Below are 27,455 nucleotides of genomic sequence, written 5' to 3' on the forward strand. Positions count from 1 at the left end.
AGGTAGATTTCTGAGCAAGTTGCATGCTAGCTAAACTTGCTATTATATATATATATATATATATATGTATGTATTCCTACAATTTCGACACAAGAAACTAGTATACTAACTACCAAATGATATTGAGGTTTCTTGTCTTTACATTCTAACAAAATTACATGATAGTACAAACAGAATTTGAACCACAGTAATAGGTGCTTGAAGTAATTTTTTGTGCTTTAATTTGTCATTCACACTACTTTAAAAAACTTTACAGTGCGTGAATTGACATCTTCACGTTGGGTTGAAAGCGGTACAGTATTACTTTAGTTTTGAACGAAATGAAGAGTGTATCTTTGAAAAAAAGAAGAAGAAAGATAAATTAATCTTTATGCAATTTGAACCAGCTAGCTAGCTAATATGCAAAGAAAGAAACATATATGATAAAGAAAATAAGAGTCATACGATTACTAGGTACTTCTTCGATCGCTGAGGAATTTATAGAATTACTGACAGGATTTGCTCCTGAATGTACTTCGTGCAACGCTTTCCTTTTGACATGATGATGATTTCCTTCAACAGATGATGAATAGTAGAGCTGCTGATGATTGACATGAAATAGATCAGGAAGTGCCTGTGTGAAAGAGAGAAGAAAAATATAGTAGTCCTCAAGTTTGTATTCTGTGTAGTTACCTTGACCCGGAAATCATTTGATGATTCTCTTACTACCTTAGTCTTGGTATCCTCATCTGAAACAAACACAGGTTCATGTTAACTCATCAGAATATATGTGCGGGAGAGGGAGGGAGAGAGAGAGAGAGAGAGAGAGAGAGAGAGAGAGAGAGAGAGAGAGAGAGAGAGAGAGAGAGACCTTGTACTTTTCTTGTGGCCAAACTTGAGTGAGCAAAGAGATCATGGGAGAGGGAGACTAGAAGGATTAGGAGAAAAATCAAGTAGAAGTTCATAGTGTTTCGTTAGTAGGGGATCATGATAGAATATTGGTGATCAACGATAAGAAGTGTGGTGGAGAGAGAGAGAGAGAGAGAGAGAGAGAGAGAGAGAGAGAGAGAGAGAGAGGCTCCAATGCAATGCATAGGGAGATGATGCTCAGTTCAGACAGTTTGAGATAGACAACAAAAGATAGTAGTACGTTTGTCTATTGTAGTTGGGGATGCACATGGAGAAGTGCATTCACACGCATGTGTGCATATAAGCGATCCTTTTATTGTAGGAGAACAACTTACATAGAAATTGTACATTATCACGTGATCTCTCGTGCCAGTACAACGAGAACATATGGACTAAGTTTTTTTATTTCATTGGCACCAAGATCCTATAAATTTTTTTATTTCATTGGCACCAAGATGTCATTGAAGCAGTATACTTATATCATATTAGTCGTTAACTCATTGCATGCTTCTTTGGGGATGTTTTTATATCTATTCAAGTTTGACTTGTTTTTTCGGCCTTTGGTCCTGAATGTGAGTAAAAGACGAAAAGGGGAGACGCATTTGGAAAACTACGTTTGTAACTAGGACAACCATGTAGCAGCGTTCCCAACCAATTATCGCATGAAATAGCTAAAACTTGACGGGGAGTGATAAGATTGCAATACTGTTATCTTAGACCATCTTCAATGAAAATGTCAAATTATAAGAGTTAAATTACAATTGATAGCTGATGTGGCAATCTGATATTTTATGTTAAATTTTATACTTATCAGAATTGTCAAATGTTATTTTCTTATTTTAATATACTTTTAAATTGTTGTAATTGTTAAAAAAAAATTATTGATTGAATGTTAGTTGAATAAAGGACCCACCATTAAAATGAACTAAAAATAAATTTGACATTAATGTCCAATTTGACTTCTAATCACAAAGCCTTTAAATCTAATAAATAAATAATACTTCGATTGTATAGACTTTTGATGTTAAATATGCACAGTGACATCCCACTTAAGATTTTGACATCTCATTCGAAGATGCTCTCTGGTCTCGTTTGGCAGTTCGGATTGTACTCTACTGACTATTTCTATCGGATTGGATAAATAATCACTGAATAGTACTGACTAAATTAGTCGGGCGTTTGGTGCAGTATCAGATTAATGATCGTATTATTTATATAGTGTTTGATATTATATCGGATAGGAGGAAAACTTAAAAAAAAAAAAAAAAACAAACAAACAACTGAAAATCTAGTTCCCAGATCTCTCCGCCCCCCCCCACCCCCCAAAACTTCCTCCATTTCTCTCCCTTCTTCTTCCCCGACTATGAAGAATCCCAAATAATGAAACCCATATCTCTCCGCTGCACCCCCAAACTCCCTCCCTCTCTCTCTTTTTCTTCTTCCCCGAAGGTAGTTGCAGGTGACAGGGAAGACGATGGCAGAAGGCGACGACAATTGCAAGCGATGGCAGAAGGAAAGCGACGGCAGTTGCAGGCAATGGCAGAAGGCGACGGGGACAGTGATGGCGAGAGAAGGTGACGGGGAGGACGACAGCGATGGCAGAAGGCGACGGGGACCACGCCAAGGAAAGGCGAGAAATAGTGGCTCGAGTTCGCGAGCGGAGAGCGAGAGCAAGAACAAGCGGAGAGGAAGAGACGAGGTTGACTAAGTTATACGGTGAATTTGGACGGTATAACAAAGCAGGTAAACACCGGGTAAAAAAGGTGAGCCCGGATTATTTAATCTAGTGCCTATTTAATCCAAACGGCACCAAACACCGTACACCATATTATTAGTACCATCTGATGCCTTATACGGTGTGCCAAACAGGACCTTAGTGTCTAAATTGCCCGTAAGCACCTTATGGTTTTGTTGGTAAATGTCTTCAGCTGATTGTGTTGTATCAGGAAAGGATTGAAAAACAAATGCAACAAAGGAAGCGGGCCATAAATAATTAAGGAAAACTAATTAAAAGGGCTTGAAAATTTTAAGTTTTAATGATAAGGACAAAATAAAGAGTAAAATAAATAGTACCATGATTGACTTTTTAATGTAAAAATATGATTTTTCGTTAAAATGAACCGTACTAAAAGCTTTTCGTTAAAATTCCCAAATAACTAATCAAAAGTTTGGCTCGCGTTTCAAGAGCTAGGTGTTAGGCTTTCACATGCTCACACAAAAAAAAAAAAAAAAAAAGAGTTACCAAAACATTTCCGATATTATTCACTTTTAACGAAAAACCACATTTATACATTTATCTGATACTATTCACTATACCTATAAAAAAGACTTTTCATTAAAAGAGAAGTTTTTTTGAACTTTTCGTTCTAAAAAAAAATCGATCGAGGAGAAAATACATCAACCAGCAACAAATCATGCATCCATAATCTTCCAACACGCAAGAAATCAAAATAAAAATTGAGCTCCGGAAATCACACGCACAATTTAAAGTTAAGAATCCGCAAAACAGGCATTTTTAATAGATCTGCTTTTCGAAGAAGAAATCAATTTGACAACAGCAATTCTTCGTTCTAAGTTCTTCCGAATAATAATAAGCCAATACTGTAGTTAACGTAGATAAAGGCAAAGTGGGGACACGAGCCTATATCAACTAATTCGAATGCATCCCTTTCAATCTATAGACTAATTCAAAGATCTGCTCTTCCTGGATATCTAGGGAAGGGAATAACATCTCTGATGTTGTCAATCCCGGTAGCAAAGAGGACCATTCGCTCGAATCCTAACCCAAAACCACAATGTTTGACAGTCCCAAAACGCCGCAAGTCAAGGTACCACTCGTATGGCTCAGCAGGCAGACCCATTTCCTCAATCCTGCAAGTCAGTTCATTTTAACATTACATAATACAACTACGCACTCCAAAGTATGGGGAGAGAGATTCTGCAGACGTCTCCACTGGAAAGAAACTAAATAATATAACAATAATAACAACAGCAGATAAGATCACTAAAACAGACCAATGAAATAATACCTGCTCATAATAATATCGTAACGCTCTTCCCTTTGGCTTCCCCCAATCAACTCTCCCACCTGAAATATACAAAAAAAACATAAATGATAAGCGAAAGATACACAATGCTAAAGTATACAACAGAGCAGTGAACTCAACGATACAAAGTTCAGAGTACAATGCCCACCTTTGGTACCAAAACATCCATAGCAGCCACTGTTTTTAAATCATCATTGAGCCTCATGTAGAACGCTTTGATCCCCTTAGGATAGTTGTAAACGATAACAGGTTTTTGAAATAATACTTCTGTCAGGTATCTGCACAAAACCAGAACGAATCAGTGAGGTCAATTTAATAAGTAACCATAATAAGACAAACCAGTAGACTAATTCTAAGGGACTACCTTTCGTGCTCAGATGCCAAATCAATCCCCCACTCTACATGGTTCTCAAACTTCTTGCCCTTTTTCACAGCATCAATTAGCAGATCTACTGCTTCTGTATAGGTAATCCGTTTAAAGGGTGTCTTAGCAACCATTGTTAGACGATCAATGCAAGTTTTATCAATTTTGTCAGCCATAAATTCCATGTCTTCCCTGCAGTCGTCAAGTAACCACTGACACAGAAATTTCACATACGCCTCTGCACAGTTCATATCATCCTACATGAATACACAAACTATAAGACATCTGCATGACAGTAGGATTCAAAAATACAAAAATTCATGAATACAACTCCTATGTTCCCACGATAAACAAACCATTCTCTAAATCTTACAAAGCATTCAAAAAAATGATAGAGAGAATTGAATTCCGACAACCAACTAAACAATGAAAATAAAGGACCTTTAACAATACTTCAAATTAAGGATACTAGAAAGCAGATATTAGTTCTAATAGAGAATCCTAAAAGAAGGCCAGACAGTCATTTTCTTGGACCACTGTAAAATCTGTATTGTAGCGAAGTAAACCTAATGCTGAGGATTTTGATATTAACATTATTGCATCTACATAGCATTTTGACATGAAAGTTGCCATTATATTGCAGATAATTCATCTCTAGCAACAGTGACCAGTGAGTAAGAGGGGTGTTTTAACAATACTTCAAAGTTCAAAAGAAGACACAAGAAACAAATAGGAATTAAAACAGAACAAAAGGGTTTAGGAAGACTGTTAAGAAGCTTAAGCTAGATTGTTGAATTAAACATGTTCTTAAGTGTAGGTGACCGAAGCATAACACTGGGATATAACATAGAAGACATATATACAACCTAACATTAAAGTACGCAATGCATCTTTGACCACAATAAAGCTTCACACACCTCAAGTTCTGCAAATGCAATTTCTGGCTCCACCATCCAGAACTCTGCCAAATGCCTTGAAGTATGGGAGTTCTCAGCTCGAAAAGTAGGCCCAAATGTATAGACGCTACTAAGAGCACACGCATAAGATTCGACTTGTAATTGGCCAGAAACAGTCAAAAAGGCTTGACGGGCAAAGAAATCTTGGGTATAATCAACCTTCCCATCCTTTCGAGGGATACCAGGTTTAAGCTTAGATCGCTCCTCCAGCTTTAAGGCATTATCCTTTGCCTTTTTAAGCTCAGCCACAGCAGCACCAATTTCCTGCTTACTTGCTTTAGCAGATTTCAGCTGTGCAACATCATCTCCTCTCTCCTTGATGATAAGCTTGGCAGCTTCTATGTCTGCTTCTGATGGAGGAGGGTTCTCAATCAGATCCTTTTCCAACTTTTCAGCTTCACTAAACAAGGTTGTGACTTGAAACATCTCACCAGCACCCTCACAGTCACTGGTGGTGATAATTGGAGTTTGCACATAAAGAAATCCATGCTTATGGAAAAATGAGTGGGTTGCAAATGCCAATGCATTTCTGATTCGGGTAACTGCAGAGATCTGAAAGCAGATACAATATAATCAAATCAAACACTAATTGTCAAAATCATAAGAGGTCCTACAAGCAAGATAAAACTAGAAAAGGCCTTGGAAGCAACACATTATCATCAACAATAACTGCCCTTTAAAATCTCTCCATAAAAAACCAATGTCATATTCAATCAACCATTTTTTTAAAGGAAAAAAAAAGCCTCCACATAATTCATATTTCATTAAAAATTATAAGAAAGAGTTATATTAATGAAATTAATAAGAGTCAACAAGCTGTCCAAAACCAGCATTACATCAATAAGCAGTAAGCTAAAATGGTAAAGAATACACTTCCTGACACAAGTTGAAACCCATAACATTAATTAGGCTCCTTAAAACAGCTGCTTTCCAATCAGCTAAACAATAAATTGTAATGTCTTAAAATGTGAAAATAATTGAAGCGCAAACAGAAGGCCAATCTCACTTAATCCAGTAACACCTGCATCCCCTCCCCACGGTGATTGTCAAAATTCCTTCTTTTCCTCTCAGACCAAATAAACTAAAGCGCCAAAGAACACAATATACTCAACATCATAATTTTTTTTGTTACTTCCAGCAAAGGCTTATGCCTTCTAACTTCCAAGAAAAGAAGGAAATGCATGAAGCTGGAATTACGCATATCTCATTCATTCTTTTCAATAACTACTACTACTTTTCTTCCCTTTTTAAATGAAACCAGATGATAACTACTAATTATCCATTATCTACGGATCTTTTCCTTTTCACCACTAATACCACAGAATGCTCTGATGGCCAAGTACATGTTTCTAATCAAACAGAACGAACTAAAATACATATACAATAGTGCATAAAGTTATATTAATCATAATGATAAACACAATTAAAAAAAATTAAAAAAACAAATCAACACCCAAGGGCCCAAGTACAAATTAAAAATTTCTATAGGCACACAATATACCTGCGTGTATGGTTTATGAGTTTAAACGTGTTTCATATTGATGCAAATAACTTACAGTGTTGGTTCTGGAACGCAAATGAACATGCTCCCTCAAAAACTCGAGGGTGAGTCTGGTCTTGGGCAACGGGTATTTAGCTGGGTCAACCAGACCCACATGGATCACCTTCTCAACATCAAGCTCCACCTTCTGCTTTTTCCCATCTGGGGGAAGCTTAAGCACACCATCCACAGACAGGCAAGTACCGGTCTGCACAAGCTGCCCAAGGTCATACTTGTCAGCCTTCACAATCACCTGAAGGTTGCTGGCGCATGACCCGTCATTCAGCTCCAGGAATGCAAATGCATCCTTGTCTGCCTTGCGACCAGTCTTCACCCACCCACCAATCCGAATTTTCTGCCCAGCCAACCCAGATCCTCCATCAGGTCGCGAAATAATGGAACGGATGAGGACTCTATCAGAAAACTCCGCTTTAAGAACGGAGGCATCGTCGCTTAAGGTTACTGCAGCAAGCTGGGCACTTGGAGGCGTGGAATCATCAGCCATTAGGAGTTGGAATTCACACTCAAGCCAAAGGAAATAGCTTGAGATGGCAGCTGGGTATTGTTACCCAGGCAAATGTCTGCAAAAGACAAAGGACAACCGATTATTACGATTCAATCTTCAAAATCAAGTGTGTGCATGTGTTTTCGAAAGCATCAAGAAAATACAAGAAAGGAACAACAGAAACAGGAGTAAAGCTAAACACAAATATAAACCTTCATCGAAATTTATAGCACACACATGCAAAACATCCATGGATGCAGCATCAAACACAACCAGCCAAACCAAAACAATGAATTATTAAAAATTTCTAAACTTTATCAATTATCTAGTATGCCCATCACACGCACAACCGAAAAGTCAATGAAATCACACTAAACATTTACGAAATTACACTAAACATCTACAAAATTACCCTAAATCGCAGTTTTTCCACATCAATTTCAATAATTTATAAGTAACCAAACAATGTAAGCGACGACATTTAAACTAAAACAGTAAATCCAAATTTCAGATTCTAAATTTCTGATAGCGAATTGTGAATAGGAAATTTGGTTACCTGACACGGAAGTGAAGGGTTTTTTCGTTTCACTGCAAAACCCCAAGATATTTCGATTTCAGAGTCCCCCTCTCGGTTTCTTGAAACCTTAGTTGTGCACACTTGGGGCCGCAGCCACTCGTTCGCTCGCTCACCACCGCAGCCACCAAAGAGAGGGAAGGATGGGTTCTAGGGCGAAATGAATGAAACGACAAAGGATACAAAGAGAGTAATGCTAGTCAAAAAATAGAATTTGGACCAACAAAAAAGGGCAAGAAATACAATTTTTTTTTCTCTCTTTTCTTGCTTTCAACTTTAAATGATACGTTTTTATTCTGTCCGTGAGCACAGTCAAGCAAACTCATTATCTCAGAACATCGAAGAAAACCAGCACAAATTTTCTCAAGTTAGGCTTAAACAAGTCATTCATCAAACTCTAAAAGGTTGCAAGTGCATCAGTGAGGCCGAAAGCTGTTTTAGGCACATCATCAGGTTGCATTAGAATCTAGTGGTATCCATCGAAGATCAAGCTTGGAGAAATAGGTAGCACCATGTAGCTCATCAAGTAGGTCATCAATCAGAGGAATAGGGTATTTATCCTTGATTGTCAGTGCATTGAGTTCTCTATAATCAATACACATGCGCCAGGTTCCTTACTTCTTCTTCACCACAATGATAGGAAATGAAAAGGGGCTATAACTTGGTCGAATGTACCCTGCAGCAAGCAACTCTTAAACAACCTTCTCAATTTCATTCTTTTGCAAATGAGCATAATGATAAGGGTGCAAATTGGGAGGTTTTGCCTCAGGCACCAATGGAATATGGTGATCATGCATCCTCGAAGGAGGCAGCTGAGAGGGTAACACAAACAAGTCTTCAAGGGCTGCAATGAGAAGTTGCAAATCTTGTAGTTAAGATTGTGCTAAATCACTTATCTGTCCATTTTGATCCTCCAACAAAAAGAGACCTAAGTGTGAGTGGGAGAGTTCCTTGTCTAAGTGGTGGAGTGAAACTTCCTGGATAAGTGCTTCCACTTGAGGGTTGTGATACAACTTATAGTGTTGCTAATTCTTTGTGAATTCCATTGTCAACAATTGGAAGTCCCAAAGGACAAGGCTGATTGTAGAAAGCCAATGAACACCCAAAACAACATCATATCCTCTTAGAGGGGGGAATAAAGGTCCACTTCACACTCATAACCTCCCAAAGATAGAGAAGAAGACCTGCAACATCCATAATTTTTCACTTTTCCTCCATCTGGAATCATAACTTCAAAACATTGAGTAGATTGAGCTTGTTGCCCCTACTACCTCAAAAGCTTTGAATCTATGAAATTATGGGAACTACCAGAGTCCAACAAAATCCTAATAGCTTGTCCATTCACCGAGCCATTAACCTTCATCGTGTGAACAATTTGCTTAACATTAGTACAATAAAAAACACATTCACTCAATTCCATGAATTGTAATTCAGGATTAGATTCATCAACACGCTAATCAAGCAGTCCTAGATCAAGTTCATCAATCATAAGCAATTGTTTAAGACCACATTTATTACCTTTTGTCCACTTATCTAAGCAAAACCAACATTCCCCTCTTTCTCCCTTTTATTGAATCTCATATAGACTCAATTTTTTAATAGGCAAGGTTCCAGTTCTTGGTATAGTGTGAGGATTAGTCCCTATAGGTTGAGGCTTAGGGTTAGTAGCAACTCTAGAAAAATTTGACCTTATCTCAGAAATCTTAGATTCCAATTGCACTGCTATAGCTATAGCATCATGCACAGTTGCAAGCTTAAGAAGTTTCAAATCAAATTTCAACTCACGTTTAAGTTCTCCCCAGAAGTAGCACTTGAGGAGAATCGGACCCAAATCACTAGTTCTATTAGCTAACCTCCTTAATTCAGCTATATAATCTCTGAGTGTACATGTTTGTCTAAGCTTGAATAGTGACTTAGCACTATCATCGAACTCAGATAGACCAAACACTCAACAAAATGCTTTGGTAAAGTTTTCCCATCGTGGTGTGGTGTGCGCACAGTCCATCCATTTGAACCATTTAAGTGTTTCCCCTTCAAGGTGAAAGAAAGCCGTGAGGACGTGTTGAGTGTTAGGCGTAACACACCCTAACTCGGAATGTCCATCTGGACTCCGAATCGAGCTATGTTGGTCGATACTAGAAGGTGACGAAGCCATAAAGTGTAGTGATGTGGAAAATATGAATAAATTTAATGTGGAAAATATGAATAAATTTAAACCTTAAAATGCCTAAGTACAAGGGTGACAAACGCTGCCACTAAATCCTGGAGGGATTATAATGTTTTCAAAAAGGTTTTTATAAAACTTTATTTTCAGGCTCACGCACCCTTATTTTTCGCCATTCCAGGATTTAGTGGCAGCATTCATGTCGACAAAGATTTCTGGCGTACGTTCATATTGAAGACTACTTCATATGGTATAATTCTCAATCTACTTTACTGTACTTTACTTATGCTCTAACATCAATTGTGAAATGAGTTCATTCATGCTCACTAGCACACTCTTATACTTAGACACTTTTAGGTTTAAATTTATTCATGTTTTCCACATCACTACACTTTATGACTTCATCACTCTTCTGGTGTCGACCAACACAGCTCGATTTGGAGTCTAGGTGGACATTCCAGATCAGGGTGTGTCAAGGCGTGTTGTAGAACATGAAGAATCGGTCTGCCTTGTAGATCTAGGCTAATGGATTATCACAATCAACGAAATGAGGGAAATCCACGCTGGGAGTCCAGGATTGGCTAATTTGGACTTCTCGGCAGTTAAATCGGATATGGCTCACGCGGTGGGAGTTGATCATGAATCACTGGAGCTGAAGAACTCTCACTTTCCCGGCGAATTGCGAGTTCCCAGTGAAACTGTTCGAAGTACATCAGAAGACGATTATCCAGATGGACTGACAGTTTGGACTACAGGACCTCAGAGATGGTAGTATGAACGAAAAAGTTCACCGCCTCAGTGATGATAGAGTGGATATAAGCAATGGAAGCTTCGAGAGCTGAAACACGAGCGTCTATGGGTGTCACACGAGCGGTAGTAGGTCGGCGGGGCATACACAAAGGAAGGGAACTAGGAGAAAATGGGTGATACCAATGTTAGCACCCAAAATCTAGATTCGACCCTATAGTAATAGAGGTTACATAGAGAATAAGAAGAACAAGGGAATTTCTATTTTAATTTCAATAATGATCGTTGCCTCCACTATCAAGAGGTTGTAACAAACTCACCAAACATGTGAGTGCTAACTCAGCAATACAAGACAAAACATAATAAAAATATCCCTTCAACTTACTAAAATACTACTAAATCCCAACTTATTACATTTCCATACTAAAACTACTTTTTCTTTTTCATTTTCGTCATCTTTCTTGTGATCAAGGTAATCACAAAATTGGGTCATAACACCAGATTGCAACATCACATTCGCATGTCTGATGGTCGCACCAGAAACAACACTCATGCGATCAAGGTGGACCCCACCACTCTCCAGCGCCTCAACGATCAGCTTCCTATGCGCGTCCTCGCCCACCTGGCCGAGGAAGCATGTTGGGTAAGAAAGTTTTCCACCATAGGCACCCTGGTTAACGCCTTTGTCGCCGGGCAGGGTCTGTTCGCTCTTGGCCGAAATGATCCCACGTTTATTGCGTAGCCGGTCGATTTCAACGTAGATGTTGGCATTGGCAGAACCGACCACCAAGAGCGGCATGGTTGTGTCGGTAAGAGGGGTTACTAGGTTTGGGGTTTTTGACGAGTCTATGGAGAAATAAGGAAATGAGTTTGTTTTTTTTTATTGAAGATTTGGGTTTACCTTGTTGATTGATCTGGTTTGGTGAGTTGAGAAATGGGTTTGAATTTTTTCGTGCCATTGATTTGATGGTGAGAATGTTCATAGGTGGGGCCATGAAATGACGAGAATGGTCCTGGCTTACCTTGAATTTTTTTTTTCTCACACAAAAAACAAGAGTTATTCTTTTGATTTCCAATGATTTTTCACGGGATTGAGGCCCCAATTAGAATATTTTTCTTATTTCTTTCATTGGGTTCGATTTGAGGCTATGACTTCTATGCAATTAATCAGTGTCATTATGAGTTTTGCAGAAATTAGGTGATCAGAAGAAGGAGAAAGAGAAAATAGGTGAGATAACTAGTTTTTATTTTGATATTTGCTTTATTCTCATCCTCCTTCATTCCTCCACCACTTGACAAGAAAGACTTCACACCAAACCCAAAAGTATTAGCTTAGGACATGACATACCTTTATTTTTCTTATGTCACAAGAGCATTTTAGAGTTAGATTTTTAGGCCCTTCCTGAACTAAAATTCTGACTCCACCATTGAAAATGTTGCTACTCAGATTGCACTCATTGCTCTCTATCTCTCGTCTGAGTGAACTTTCAAGAGTGATGATGCTAGAAAATGAAGGGAACGTACCCGACAGTTTTCTGTTGAGACCTAAAAATTTTGTCACTTTTACTTTCCAATTTTACACTTTAAATTTTGGAAAATAAGCCACTTAGTACTACAGTCTATTGGTATTTATTTTCACTTGTAAGTGAGAGGTTTTAGGTTCAAATTTCGTAGATGGTGAATTCAATACTAAATTAGGTTGTCCATTGTGTGACTTAGCCAAACTTGACATGCTTCAATCCTGATATTCCCCGAACACTATAATAGACACGTGATGGCCGACACCCGAGGGTGACGAAGGCCATTTATTGAATGCAAATGCTGAGAACTAAAAATAAGAATAAGAATAATAGAAATTTAAATATAATGAATATGAAATTTAGGAACGTGTTCAGAGCACACATCTAATCTAGAACACTAAAAGAAAGAATACAAAATTGAATGAATAAAGGAATGTGGGTCCTACACCGAGATGACTCGAAGATGCCAATGCGGAAGTGCCTTGATGCCGGGATTGTACGCCTTGATTCTAAGTCCTGAAAGAGGTGCAAAACAAACATGAGTGGACCAAGTTGATATATATATATATATATATATATATATAAAATAAAACAGTTATCAACATACTAACTCCCAGGTTTTATGAAAACACATATAGCATGATAAATAAAAATAGGTTTTTCGAAACCTAGCATGTCGTGTAAAGTCTCAAAACATATCTCGTATATATAGTAATCGCTAGTGAATGTCCAATCTCACTCCAGGCCCCATGCCAGCTCCCCGTCCACGTGCCAATTGCAAGAGGAAAATCACCTTCAGGCCTCGTGCCAGCTTCCCGTGTCTCTTAGCCCGTAGTTAGAGATTATTTCTTCAAGCCCTATGCCAACACCATAACCTTGCCCGTGACATAATCTATCCCTCGCCCCTTAGCGAAATAGGGACCACTAGGTAAGTACAAAACCATAGAACATACATATATTTGAAAAGCAACTTCATAGTATAAAGTCATCCATCATCTATACTATAATGAGGTATTTGAAACATGTTCTAAATATTATATCGTCATCCATCATTACTTTAGTCTAAAGAAAGCATTGCAATTGGCACTGTTCTTTACTGTTCATTGTTTTTGGACCCCAATTTCACTTTATTTACGAGGCTGCCACTGGCTCTCTCTGCTACTGATCTTCATGCCGCGTGTTATAATCATGGAAAGGCAGGGGTGCGATGGTCATTTTAGTCTGTAGGGTTTCGAACGGGATGGGTGGGTTAGAGATTTTCATTTCCTTTCTTTCTGATGAGCTGCAGTGGGACTCGGGGACAGCATGCCGTCGGGAGAGAGAGAGCGAGCGAGCAGAGAGAGAAGAGAGACAGGGAGGAGAGAAGAGAGACAGGGAGGGAGAGAGATAGAGATTTAGTGAGAGGAAGGCATGCGGCTTGCAGGCAGACAGAGTCACAGGGGGTGTACGATTCGAGGGAGAGAAAGGGGGTTGGTTTCGAAAGCTCTACCTAGGGTTGTTTCAAATCTTTTGTGCTTTAGGATTAGGTTTACAAACTCTATTCATATCATGCAGCTTCAGATTCGAAATTGTGATTTTGGTCGGCAAGAATTCTAGGGTTTGTGACGTTTGTGAGGTTTACACATTTCAATCTCCTTTTGTCTTCGAATTCTCTCTAATTTATTGCTATGTGATGTAACTCTTATTCTGTGTATTTTACTGATCAATCGAACATGCAAAGGTAGTGATTGAAGCCTTTTGTTGCTGGTTTCCCTTCGATTCAAAATGTAAGCTTTCTTTCAATTCCTAGATTACTGTTTGAATAAACATAGGTTTTAACTGTTCATGATTTTTGCTAATAAATTAGGGTTTCTTGCATTGTATTTTTTTGTCGTTCTCTTGGTCTCTTTGCGTCTCGAGAACCTAATTGCAGGTTCCTTTTCCATCTTCAATCTTTGCTTTTTCATTTTTTTTTATTATGCTGCTTTTCTATTTCCAGGTTCTTATATGTTTTAATAAGCTTTAATTTCGTTTGATTAGCTTTAATTATATTTGATGTAGAGTATATCTATGCTTTGAAGCTCTGACATTTCCAGGCTGTGATTTGGTTTGACGTTTTGTGCTTGGCTTTACTTCTGTGCATAAAGAAATTTAAGAGTTTTCTCAATTTAAGTGTTTTTCTCAATTTGTTTTGTTCTGTGCATTTAAATTTAATTGTTTTTCTCAATTTTTTTCGTAATTTGTTTTTCTCAGTTTTGGTTATTTGAACACCTAAATCATGTTCTGTTTTTTATCATGTTGATTCAAAGAATGGCCCTTTCTTTTGCCAATCATTTAAACCTAAATGATTAAAAACAGTTCACACATTTGCTTCCATTTCCAAGCTGTCATTTGGTTTAAGGTTTTGTAATTTGCTTTGCTTCTATGCATTTCAATTTCAATGTTTTTGTCAATTTGCATTTTTATTTGCATATTCCAGCAAAGATAGATATTTTTTGGCCAGCCAAAAGTATAAAATGTCAATTTATTGGAGGTGCTTTTCATTTTGTGATTTAATTTTATTCCAAGATTTGTTAACCCAATTGCCATTTTACATTTAAGTTAAGTTTATTCCAAGGTTTTTCATTTATGCCTCTGTTACTTTAAAGCTTCATGTTTCTTTAAACTTCATGTTTTACAAGAATCTAAGGCACAGATGAAACTGTGCCAAACTTGGCATGTGGTCATTCAAACAATTGAATGAAAGAAGAAAATTATGGCAAAAGTGGTTGTTTGTGAATGATTGGACATAATTTTGTTCTTTCATTCAATTGTTTGAATGACCAAATGCCAAGTTTAGCAAGGTTTCATCTGTGCCCTGGATTCTTATCAGCCAAGCATCCCTGTTAATGAATCTGGATTCATATGGTTGTTGATTTGAAATTGCTTTTCACTGTGAGCAGGGTGCAAGTGGTTAATTAGTTAATTGTTTTCACTCAAGTTTTGCTGATTGTTCAAATGAGTTTTAATCACCTAAATCACGTTCTGTTTTTAAATAGGGAGGTTAGTGGGATCTGTTTTGATAAGTCCCTTTATCTTTCGATGTGAAACCCACAAACCAAGTAGTGACGGTTGAAAGCCTCAAACATGGCAGGCGTGAATTGGAGGTACAGTGACGGTCAACAATTGCCTCCGTTGTTGATGAATTTGGCCGTCAGAAAGAATCTTACGGTATGTTGAATTTCTTGAATTTCCATTATTTGGGTTTCCTCTATCCTAATTGCGTTGTATTTCTCATATCAGAGCTGTTACGGGTGGAGGCAAGCTAGAGCTGGTATAGATTATGAATATTAGTTTTGCACAGCGCTGTAATTTTGATTGGTGAGATCATCCTAATTTAAAAAAAGAACAGCCATCTTTCAATTCAATAGTAAAGGCCCTCATTCAAATATGAGTTTTGCATAGCACTGTAAATAGTGTGTAGTTGCAGAATTCCTATTTTGATTGGTAGCTTTGTTGTTTTTTTGTTAAGTTGATTTTAATTTATAATTAATTTACTTAATTTTTAGTACAATTATTTGCTTTCTGGTATTTCGAATCTTTGGATGGAGTTAGTCAAGAGGGGATTGTAATTTTTCAAATTTAGGCTCGACAAAATGATTGAAATTTTGAAACTTTAGGCAATTGAAGGCGTTTGATTTGAGTTTCCGCATTTGATTCAGTATGTAGTATATGTGACTGATTATGTTTTTGGTTGAGGATTGGGGATTTTGGGTGATTAGGTTTTAGTTTCTAGCTTTTGGGTTATTGGGTATATTTTGTGTGTGTGTGTGTGTGTGTGATTGGAGATCCAATCGCAGCGACGAATTGAAGAAGATGAAGATCATAGTGATGAACGGAGACGAACAGATCCTCTCCTTAGACATCGATCCTTATGAGATTGTAAAACCCTTACTTTTCACTTTAGTAGAAACCCCCAATTGATTTTATAGTTCTTTCAATTAATTTGGAAGTTCAAGTTCTCCTTTTTTTTTTTTTGTGATAGGTTGAGAATGTGAAAGCTCTACTAGAGGTGGAGGTGAGAAATTTCATTTAATTCATGATTTATTGTTGTTTTTATTTTAACCTTATTTTTGTGGGATTGTGCTGTTTTGGGGGAAAGCAATATTAAATTGAGTAAAGTTTAGGTCTTTCTGTAATTGGGATTTAGAGTAAGAGATGAAGAACTCAATATGATTGTAGAATTAAAAGTTTAGAACTCTTTTGGTTTGGAAGCTAATTTTAAATTCAGTTAGCTGATCAGTTAATAGAGAAATGTATAACGAATGAGTGCTCTTGGTGTCAGAGATGAAGACTTGAAAATGATTGTATCCAATGACGCCTTGAGGTATACTTGATAATGTTGTACTTTATGTGTAATTCACTGTATAATGTTCATGCATTTAATTGAAGGGGGGAGGGGTGATGTCGGTGTCACAAAGAGGTTTGCATGGTTTGCACAATCACAGGGGTGGGCGTAGGATTTCAGGGAAAAAAAGGGGGGGGGACTGAGCGGTGAGGCTTGAATTGGGGGGGGGGTTGTTTCTGCGTGTGTGGTCTTTAGTGAAATATGGATCCATAACAGCTTTAAATCTTATGCTTTTTACATGCTTTACTACTTTCTAATTGTTCAAGTCTGTCAATCGATTGATGGGTTTTTCTCTCAAATCATGAAAAGAAACCATATCTATGAGAAGGCCATGTTGTGTTGAAACTCTAAATTTCACTCTTTAGGCCCTCTTTGACTTGAATTCATAGCCAATGTGACTGCTTTTGCAAATTGAATTCAATTTTTAGCTCGGCAGAAGGCGTTTAAATTGGTGCAACTTTCCACTTCTCAGTTCTCTAATCCTAGGGTTTTGGTTTTTTTTTTTTTCTCTCTCTTCCTCTTGGTACTTTGATTTGGGGTGACAATGATGTACCCTGATCCACAACACCACAAACAACAGCACCCACAACATCAGCAACAACACCCTCAACATCAGCGGCAACACCCTCAACATCAGCAGCACCAACCTCAACATCAGCAGCAACATTTGCAACACCAGTAGCGTCAACAATAGGGCGGAGAATTTCATAGCCCCCCCTGGGCGCCACCGGCCCCAATGATGCATCAGCCGTCGGTATGCCCCCCGGAGTATCACAACCCACCTGTGCTTGCTCATCCTCTTCCTCCTTATGATGGTTTGTACCAAATTATGCCTTTGTCTTTGCTATTTTGTTCTGGTTCTTTTCGGTTTTGGTTGGAAATTAATGGAGAATAAAAGAAAACAATTGAATTGTGGGGAAGTACCTAAACAAGAATTTGGTTGCATTATACTTCTTTTGTTGACTGGGATTTTCAACTTTAAAGCGCATTAAACCTTTAGAATTGGTTTTGGATCTTGAAGTTATTGAGATTTGCAATTTAAAAGGGTAGGCCAGTGAGGCCAAGGGTGTAAATGATATTTGAAAATAGTGGTTTAATTTTTTTGAGAGGTTTAGTGCAGAATTTAATATAGTTTCCCTTTTTTTTATAATGAGTGACAAATGGTTTGTTTGTTGCAGCTCATGCTGACACTTTTCTTGGATAAAAGATGAGAAAGCTTACACAGAGGAGAGCAGTTGATTATACTAGCATTGTCGTGCGATATATGCAGGTAAAGTATTCATTTTTTATTATACTTTTGTTCTCAGCAAGAAGTCATCCTTTAATTTGACTGGCACATGTAGTTTGGGTGTGCATTTATTTGTTCATTTTTCTATGTTATATGAACCCGTATATTTTAAAAGTTGTCATGCGATATGGTCTTATCTCTTCTTAAGGAAGACACCATCATTTTAACATCTGTTCCGGGCCAGTAAACAGTCTAACAAACCTCCCTGGAACAACCCAACCACAACCCCTACAAAGGGCAGATCAGAACAGCAAATACCACATAAAATTAAAAACTCCAGTTCGGATATTAAACTCACAAAAGATCACTATGTTATGTCCTTTGGATATGTCTGTTTCATTTTAGGTGTAAATAACCTTTTTAAGGATTCAGGTTGTCATTGTCTCTTAAACTTGCAAATTTATGTTAGTGATCAAGTATCCTAAAATCATTTATTATTGTGTTCAGTTACTGGTATAATTTTTTTTTTTTTGGTCAAAATGGCGAGTTTCTCAATACAGTTTTAATTTTTGTGCGAATAATGTTTGTAAAAAGTGTGTTTTTATTTAGTTCACCATTCATGCTTTTAAAGATAAGAAGTCCAATGCTCTCTCAGATGTTAGTTTTGGGAGGCAAAGTTTTGAGCTTTCTGCATTAAATGTCTTATTTTTCGGACAAAATTTTGTGTTTTAAGATGTAATGAACAAATTGTTGCTGGTTGGGTTTTGTGTTGTTGCAAATTTACTTGAGATCCTCACTTGATATCCCATTTATGCTTCCTATGCTTCCTTCTGCATAAGGACCAACCCTGGACATCCATTACTCATACACTTCCTCTACTTTATAGCAGGCTGTGCTACCGAATTTGAGTTAATTTTTGTAACTTTTTTGTTAATTGTTGAATTGGCTTCTAATTATATGTTTTTGCCTTTTTAATTTACCGAGAAATTGATGAAATTAGAATGGAAAGTTGTTTATTTGGTCAAAATAGTTGAAAATTCACATTCCTTAATGCTATTTTATTGGTTGAGGTTGAATTTGGTACTTTTCCTTGGGATGCAAAATTTGTACTGTAATATTAACTGGATATACTCTTACTTTGATCTACCTGTTTAATGGGCAATAATCTAACTATCTGCTGAGTTGAAATTAGTCAAATAGGTTCTTTATTGACTGGGCTTAATAGGTTTTTGGTGGCATTTTTTATGAAGGTAATTTTTTTGGTGGGTTTTGTGTTTACTGTAGTGAATTTTGGGTGATTATGTTAGTGGCGTTTGTATTTGGGTTTGGGCTTGATGGGGTTTGTTTTTGATGATTGGTTGTTGGTTATGAACTTACTTTCTTGGATTTTTTTATATTTTGTTATTTAAATGTGTTGTTTTTTTTTTTTGGTGAAGAATTAAATGGAATTTTGTGTAATGTACTACATTGATGAGTGCTTTGTTTTCAGTCCATTCTTGGGTACATAATCTGATCTCCTGATAAGGGGCATCACCTGAAAAGGTATCACATGATTTGATTTCAGTTCAATGTTTCGTTCATTGTTCGGGGTTGTTATTATCAATGTAGAAGTTTTGTTCTCAGTTTGAGGTTCTGAATTATTTTGATTGAAAGTTTCGAACTTTATGACTTACGATTGAAAGAATAATTTTCAACTATTTTCATATAATGCAATTTCTGTTCTTGCAATTTGTTAGGAGCAAGATCGGTTGTTGAAACACCATTTGTGAGAGTTTGTGCGTCAACTAACATAAAACAAAGAAAGTCTTCACACCAAATGGATGGGAATCGGTAAACCATTCAGAACCTAAAACTCATTTCCTTGGTAATCTCCATTACTTATTGAATTAGTATTGTTATTATTATTATAATTTTTGCCCACAAAGAGAGCTTGATACTAAGAAAATGAGAAGCTTATGAAACCACAATAGGGTATAAATAGTCAATAATTTTATCCATTTGCTCTATAATTACTGCATAAAAAACTAAAAACCTAGACTATCTGCTGAGTTGAAATTAGTCAAGTAGGTTCTTGATTGACTGGGCTTAATAGGTTTGTGGTGGCATTTTTTATGAAGGTAATTTTTGGGTGGGTTTTGGACAAGAAACAAGAACCATTTTGCTTCATTGTTCCAAAGTATTATGTAGAGATTGCTTTAATATCTTGGCTTCTTGGCTGTATGTCGGGTGTCTGAGATAGGATTTAGGAGATCTGGTTTAGGTTTTGCAGAGAGAGAGAGGGGGGGTGTTCCGAAAGAAATGTGAGGGGATTTAGGCGAGGGATTTCAGGGATTTGTTTAGGGTTTCTTTTCTGCAATTTGCAGACAGACAGATGGGACAAGGGTGAGAAAGAGAGATGGGAGAATTTTTTGTGAGGGTAAAGGGAACGGGTAAGGGAGGTATGGGTATGGGTAGGGGATGGAAAAGCATTTCGTTTTCCATTTCTTCCTGAAACTCGAGGGATTTATGCGATTGCAGAGAGAGAGAGAGATGGGGGTGTCTGTTAGGTGCCCTTTAATTGTCACTTTTGTGATTTGTCCATCCTTGATTGTTGTGTGATTCATTCTCACGAACGTTCTATGCACAAGGTTTCATATTATTCCTTCCTTTTAATTTTGATATTATTGTGCTTAATTTCAATTCTGTTTTATTGGGTGATTGGATTAACAGACCTTGGATATTTTGGTATAATAATTTCACATCACGTGTTGCTCTTTTGCATCACCTTAATTGTTCGTCAGATGCTAACTTTTAATTATGTTTTCTTTGGGTCAGTCTCCATCTGGTAAATTTGTCCATCCTTCTGGAGTGGAGCACTATCTTTCTAACAGCATAAATGCTCTGAGAAACTGCCATGGAGACAAACAATTGTTTACTCCATTCTAGGTATGTTTTTCTTTAGTATTTTAGAGGGATTCTTAACTCTTCCCCATTGTAATCTTAACCTTTGTATCTATCTCTCTCAAAAGACGATGAGAGTAACAACTGTTGAAAAGCAAATTCTCAGATGTATCTAAGCTTATACATACATTGGACAAAAACTGAATCTTAAATTGGGGCAGTGAGTTCTGCAACATCCTGGTGCTGCATATATTGTCACTTTTAAAAGTTGTTTTATGTCATTTTCGTAGGGCAATTTAGTAGATATTTAGCACATAAAAGAAGATGCGTGAATCAATACATTTAACCTAATAGTGATTTGGTTCAACGTAAAGACTACTGCTAGGGCACTCAAGTCATTTTCTTAATTTGTGCGCATATATATTATACGTAACCAACACATGTTTTCAAAGGACGTTAGTGTTCAAGCTCTGTTGATATTTTATTCAGTTCATTTTGATTTTGTTTTTCAGTTGTGGTGATAGGATTGTTTTTTCTCTTTTCTTTTTTCTTTTTTTCCCCCCTCTGTACAGCTTTTCTAAAATTCAACTGTTGTTCTCAATTTGGTTATTTGAACCAAGGCCAGTTAGGATGTGCCTTTGGAAGGTCTCACTGCTTTTAAAGTTGAATGGTGCCAACTAAATATAATGCGTTCATTCTTCAGTGTGTGAGCGTATGTCTATGCACTGTATTTAGGGGTTGTTGTACGATTCTAGGGAGATAAAGAGAGGGGATTGAGAGGTCATGCTAAGGAGAGTATATTGCTTGCCACTGAGGAATATACTTCATATAATAGCAATGTGATGATGTGTGGCATATGATGTGTGGCATGCTTTAACTAAGGAATATTTTTGTGTAGTAAGAAAGCCATATAGAGTCACATTTTTTGTTTTTTGGTTTTTTTGGGATTTGGTAACTGAAATTTTGTGTGAACTAATGTTTTTTTTTTATTGGAAACCATCTCTTTCTAATAAAAGACGTTCAGTTTTTCCCACAAATTGTACAATGTGTTTATATGCCAGCTCACTTGAATGTATATAAAAAAGACTTTGTTCATAATTGTGTTGAATTTATTCAACTTAAACGTGTTTTATTCATCCGATTACACTTGAAACAACAGATTCCCGCAGCAACGCGCGGGCATATTTTCTCGTATATTCTATAAAGAACACGGGTAATAGGAAAAATAATAATAATTCAAACTAGCATCAATAAGCATGTTATCTCATAAAACGTAATCATTAAATCAAGCTTTTCATGTATGCATTTTTACTATTAAAACATGCATTTTAGAAGGGGTCCACTCACCTTACATTGTTGGTGCACAACCGTACAAATAGGAATAATAGAATCACCGCTATTAATTTCACCTAAGCACATAAAGAGTACAATTACCAAAACTATATTCAAACGATTGAATTTGGGAAAACGGACATTAAAAACAAGTTAAGGACGTTGAATTACCCTAAGAAGGGTCCCGAATAAATTTATAAAAAGTCAACACGAAGAATATTCCTTGGAATATTCCAACCGGATGTGAGTTTGGGCCGAAAGGTCCTATGCCCAAAGGCCTTGGGTTATAAGGGTTAATGGGTTAGGCTTTTAAGGGTTTCAAGGGTCACGGGTTGGGCTAAAGGCCCGTGGGTTTTGGGGCTGGGTTCAAGGAATTAAAGGGTTTTGGGCTGGGCTTGAAGCCTGGCCCAATTGTTCTTGGGTTTTTAAAAGAAAACCAAATAAATAAAATAAAAAGGATTTGGGTTAGGTTTAAAGCTTAACGAGTCAAGGCCCTGGGTTTGGTCGATTGGCCTTGGGCATGGAAGCCCGCTTCATGCTGGGGAAGAAGGCCGGATTTTGGCCTGAGAATTCTCGAGCTCCGGTGGAGCTCGAATCTTAACCATTCTAAATGATGTAAATACCAAAAATATAGATATCAAGGCAAAGAACAAGAATATACCATGAAAAGGTTGAGCTGACGTCGAGATCGGCCGAAGAATGCTAGCAAAGGCCGAGTTCCTCGTCGAAAAACATGGAGAATATTTCCCCGACATGTTTATGTGTCCAACAACATACAACACACTTAATTTACTGCCACACAACGTAAAATGACGAGTTAGAGGTTTCCCGAGGCTTACCCATGTCGGAGGGATAAGATATCTTGTTGGAGTCAAACTCCAAATAGTAGGGGTACCATTGTGCAGAGAGAGAATGAGAAAGAGAGATAGAGAGAGATAAAGAGAGAAAGAGTAGCACGGTGGTGTGGTGGTGTCGTCGTCGAAGTCTCCTTGGGTGTGGGGGTAATTGGGTGTGTGTGTGTGAGTTTGGGGAAGAGGGAAAGAAAGAGTTGTAGAGAGTTTCGGGGAGAGAGAGAGGTGAGTGAGAGAACAAGGAGAGAGCATATGGGGGGAGAGGTCGGGGGACACAAATTAGGGGTTGGACCCCTTAGTGTAAAATATATTATTATACTAAAAATTTTTGGAAAATACAAATACAGAGCCTTTCAATTTTACCGAAAAGTTTGTGTAACATAACAGAATGAGGATGTATTTATTCAATTGAAAATGGGTTAATTTTTGAGGATGTATTTCTTCAATTGAAAAAAGATTTTTTTTTTTTTTAAGGTCAATATTTTTATAAAGTTATCATTTCTTTTTGTAATAATATAGGTGCCCACACATTGAAAGGAGAAGAAGAAATAAGCGGTGGATGACAAAGCTACCAATAATTCACCGTCAACAAATCATTAACAAAGTGATAGATGACTCACTTACAATAAATCGCTAACAAAGCTTTTTGGTTTGTACTTTACGCTATTTGCTATAAGAGTAATGCGAGGGAGACTAAAATTGTAAACAAAGTTTTGAAAACTACAAGACATGGAAGTTGATAATTGATTTATTACTTACACATTGATAAACGTGCTTATTCTTATTGGTGATACATCATTTAGTTTGTAAATTTAGTCCCCCTAACATTACCCTTGTTATAAATAGGTGATGAGAGCTCATTGGTAAACACACCACTATTCTAAAAATATCTGACTGGACGTTAGGCAACTGACCACTGTCTTGATTATTTCCTAGACGTTTGAAAGTTAAGAAAGTACGCCTATATTCGCCTAGGTCGCGTTTCTCACTTAAACAGAAAATCGATAACTTTTGTTTTGTATTCTAATATTTCAATGAATTTTAAGAGAATTTTAAGAGACTTTGTAAATGCTTAAATGAACACTTATTATATGCTTGTTCTCAAAGTTTTCAATATAATATAATAATTTACCATTTTGTTTTGTAATTTATATATATCCCGTAGAATATGTGTGAGATCTCGTATTCGTAGTTTTGACACATTTGTATTAACCACGATGGTTGACAATGTGAAGTACAATCCAGAAATGATGACGTAGCCAGCAGAGAGACTCTTTCTCCAATACAATCTCAATGAGAGCCACATATCCAAAAACATAAATCTGCTGCTCCAAGTCCCTTCTAATACCGTGATCCAGCCAATCCAATTGCAGATATCAAATCAAAAGCAGAAGAAAACTATTAATCAACGGCCGTGCTTTAACTAACACCATCATCGTTTTTTCTTCGATAACAGAAGATCAATCTCAGCTGACGATTTCATGCCCATTCGGTTGTTGCAGGACCTTTGAAAGGTATAAGAGAGCTCAATTTCAAGGTCGTCAATGGCGTCTTCTAGTTTTTGTTCGAGCTTACCCACAACAACTGCTCGCATTTCCTCCAAAACCCAGTTCGTATATGGCTTGAAATCCAAGAAATTAATTTTGGGTTCCCGATCTTTGGTCAAACCCCAGAGGCTTTTCTCCTCTGTTCGTCGTATAATGGGTTTATCTGCTTCTTCCCCAGACAGAACTCAAGGTATTTTCTTTTCTTGATTATATATATATATACACACACACACACACACACACATGGTTGATGCTAGAGAGAACATCTACCAGAACCATATAGTCTCTAAAATATGGTCTAAAAGTATGCTATTTTCCTCTCTGTGTGTGTATATATTCATGGGCGTAGATGGTGTCCCGATGAAAAATTCAGTCAGAGTTTTGGTTCTCATTTAGTTTTATCTAGAGAATTGCTTTGTAATTGTATTTGGTAATGGATGATCTTTTGTTATCTAATCTCTTCTTGGAAGCGATCGCTAAGACCTAAGAGTCGCTTCGCTTTCAGATAACCAAAAAGCACTTCGAACAATGTTTAGCAAGAAACTTGAAAGTGTTTTCAAGTGCTTATGGGTTGAAAAAGCACTTGGAGTACCCCTGGATAATTTTCCGAGATGCTTTCAATTAAAGTTCTTCTATAAAAAGGCATGGCTGGGTCATATGCAATTATGTTGCAAAAAGTTCAAGGTTTTTTTACACGAAATTGATTTTGGTTATGTATATGCAGGATAATCTTGAATGTCAGGTGTTAAAAGTTCAAGGTATTTTTACACGTTGTGTTTCAATTTTGTTGGTAATGTGCAGAGACAGGTGTTGGTGATTACAAATCTGTAAGTGATCAAGAATGGAAGGAGAAACTCACAGAGGAACAGTTTTACGTTACTCGTAAAAAGGGAACCGAGAGGGCTTTCACTGGGTATGCTTCTTAATTCCTACTTCTGTTTCAGATATTTGGTAACTTTGGTTCATCAGTGTGGACTTTCATATGATTGCAGAACACCTGCTATAGCCAAAAGTTTGAGTTTTTGTTCATTTTTGGGAGCTTCTGAAGGCTGGAAGGCCTGATCAAATCTAGAGAATTTTGGAAACACTAGAAAGTTCAAAAAATACAATTTGAAATCTGAATTGAGTAATCATCTTGCAAGTTAATCTAAGTTTTGTTACCTATGGCTGTCCCGTTGTAGTCGTTTGCTTGTCTGGGATTTGGCCCTCTGAACCTAAAACAATAAAGAGGCCTTTGATAAACGAGGATGCTGATTAGTTCATTTTTCTGCGCTTATGCCCTTGAGTCTGTTAAGTAGGACAATATCTATGTAGAATGTGTTAGCTGATTAGTTCTTTGTTGACTCTGCTATTTTTCGCCCTCAGTCACCTCTCCATCTAGAACGTTGGAGAATTTTCTGGCAGCTCATGCATCGTAACCTTAGTCGTTATGTAGCATGCGCCTTATCTGCTGGCACAGAAGGAGACTTATCGGCCTTTAACTGTTTGTGTAAAGGTCTTCATGGTGCACTGTGCATAAGTCTAGCAAGGCTTTCTAACCATGTCTCGGAGCAAATATGACTCATGAACAAGTACTTAGGATGGTATATAGCATAAAGGATGGGTTTTCTCTTTTCAGCCTCATGTCTTGCACACACATCTTTTTACCAGTCGCAACCTGGAATACATGGCGGAATGAAAAATGTTGCTCGTGCTTCCCACATAAACACATCCAAAACGACCAATGTCGAGACAGCCACTTGCATTATATCAATAACCATTTTCTTCTGTTATTCATGTTGGCTTTTTCCTCTTAATCTTCAGGGAATACTGGAATACGAAAACTAAAGGAACATACCATTGCATATGTTGTGACACACCTCTTTTTGAGTAAGTATCATTCTTACTAATTTTGCATATTGTCCTGTATCCTAGTGGATAGGGTGATGTATTTTCACCCATGCGTCATGGGTCGAACTTTCCATTGAACATTATGCTCTTGTGTATTCTATAACATTGACTGATATTTCTTATATTCTCTTCTGCAGATCATCTACCAAATTCAATAGCGGAACTGGTTGGCCATCGTATTACCAGCCCATAGGTGACAATGTGAAGTCCAAGTTAGACTTGTCTATATTTATGATGCCTCGAACTGAAGTTCTTTGTGCCGCTTGTGATGCTCATCTTGGCCATGTCTTCGATGATGGTCCACCACCAACAGGAAAGCGTTACTGTATCAACAGGTGATTAATCACTCACCATTTTTTCTCCTTTTGCCCGGTTATTGAAGCATTTGTAGTCGTTTTGAGGTGATGACTCATGAGAAACTACCCTGCAGTGCCTCCCTGAAACTAAAGCCAGAGTAGGAAGCAACACACCCTTCTTGCGGGCCACCGGACCAAATACGTTGCCACCAGAGGGACACCGAGGTGGAGTGAGTCGCTTCGTTGAGTGAGATCGAGAGTTTAAGTAGTTGTTATGTTCATGTTACATAATGATAAGGAACTGTTGTAATACATGTTTATGAAGACCTCAAGTGCATATGGGCAAATTCCTTAGGCGAAATATACATATGCATATTAATATCTCATATATAGATTAGATTGCAGTATATAGTCGTTATATTGTACTTCTTTAATCTCTACTTTTGATTGAAATCACGATATGATTTAACATTTGAGTATCTTTCTACAACGTGTTGCAATCTGAGTGATTGTTTTGGTGTTTCATTACATCTTATCAACCTAGAACCTTAGGGTGCCTTTGTTTGCTATGGTTAGTATTCACTGGACTGGACTAACATTCATTGTAGTCTTGTGTTTGGTGCTGCAAAGGATTAACTTAAATAACGTCAGGTCGGACTCGCCTCGACTCGGGGCTTCGTTAAGCGTAGTTAGCTGATCCAGATTGAAAGCTTGGTATTAGTTAAGAGTATGTCACTGCCACTCATTCGATAGGCACACA

At 37.4% G+C, this 27,455-nt stretch overlaps 2 protein-coding genes and 2 long non-coding RNA genes across 5 annotated transcripts; 2 read left to right on the forward strand and 2 right to left on the reverse strand.

Moving 5' to 3' along the window:
* Positions 1-352: 352 nt before the first annotated feature.
* On the reverse strand, positions 353-1,090 carry LOC114824054 (uncharacterized). Of its 2 annotated transcripts, none has more exons than XR_011579515.1 (3): positions 851-1,090; positions 673-728; positions 353-577 (listed from the first exon to the last, which is right to left on the reverse strand). It is a non-coding gene; the product is annotated as an uncharacterized lncRNA (long non-coding RNA). The 2 variants fall into 2 exon arrangements; XR_011579514.1 differs by having other exon boundaries at positions 353-580.
* A 2,281-nt stretch (positions 1,091-3,371) lies between these two features.
* On the reverse strand, positions 3,372-8,289 carry LOC103432081 (asparagine--tRNA ligase, cytoplasmic 1-like). Its single transcript, XM_008370250.4, has 7 exons — positions 7,857-8,289; positions 6,812-7,376; positions 5,217-5,807; positions 4,300-4,556; positions 4,084-4,213; positions 3,918-3,976; positions 3,372-3,759 (listed from the first exon to the last, which is right to left on the reverse strand). The coding sequence occupies exons 2-7, from the start codon at positions 7,298-7,300 to the stop codon at positions 3,576-3,578; spliced, it is 1,710 nt and encodes a 569-aa protein (XP_008368472.3). The 5' UTR covers positions 7,301-7,376; positions 7,857-8,289; the 3' UTR covers positions 3,372-3,575.
* Positions 8,290-16,933: 8,644 nt separating this feature from the next.
* On the forward strand, positions 16,934-21,014 carry LOC139194289 (uncharacterized). Its single transcript, XR_011579051.1, has 4 exons — positions 16,934-17,486; positions 17,850-17,941; positions 19,636-19,729; positions 20,714-21,014. It is a non-coding gene; the product is annotated as an uncharacterized lncRNA (long non-coding RNA).
* Positions 21,015-24,215: 3,201 nt separating this feature from the next.
* LOC103432074 (uncharacterized) lies at positions 24,216-27,166 on the forward strand. Its single transcript, XM_008370243.4, has 5 exons — positions 24,216-24,699; positions 25,311-25,422; positions 26,313-26,378; positions 26,537-26,734; positions 26,830-27,166. The coding sequence occupies exons 1-5, from the start codon at positions 24,507-24,509 to the stop codon at positions 26,855-26,857; spliced, it is 597 nt and encodes a 198-aa protein (XP_008368465.3). The 5' UTR covers positions 24,216-24,506; the 3' UTR covers positions 26,858-27,166.
* The last annotated feature ends 289 nt before the right edge of the window (positions 27,167-27,455 follow it).

This window comes from Malus domestica, chromosome 03 (genome assembly GCF_042453785.1).
Source record: "Malus domestica chromosome 03, GDT2T_hap1".
NCBI classification, from domain to species: domain Eukaryota; kingdom Viridiplantae; phylum Streptophyta; class Magnoliopsida; order Rosales; family Rosaceae; genus Malus; species Malus domestica.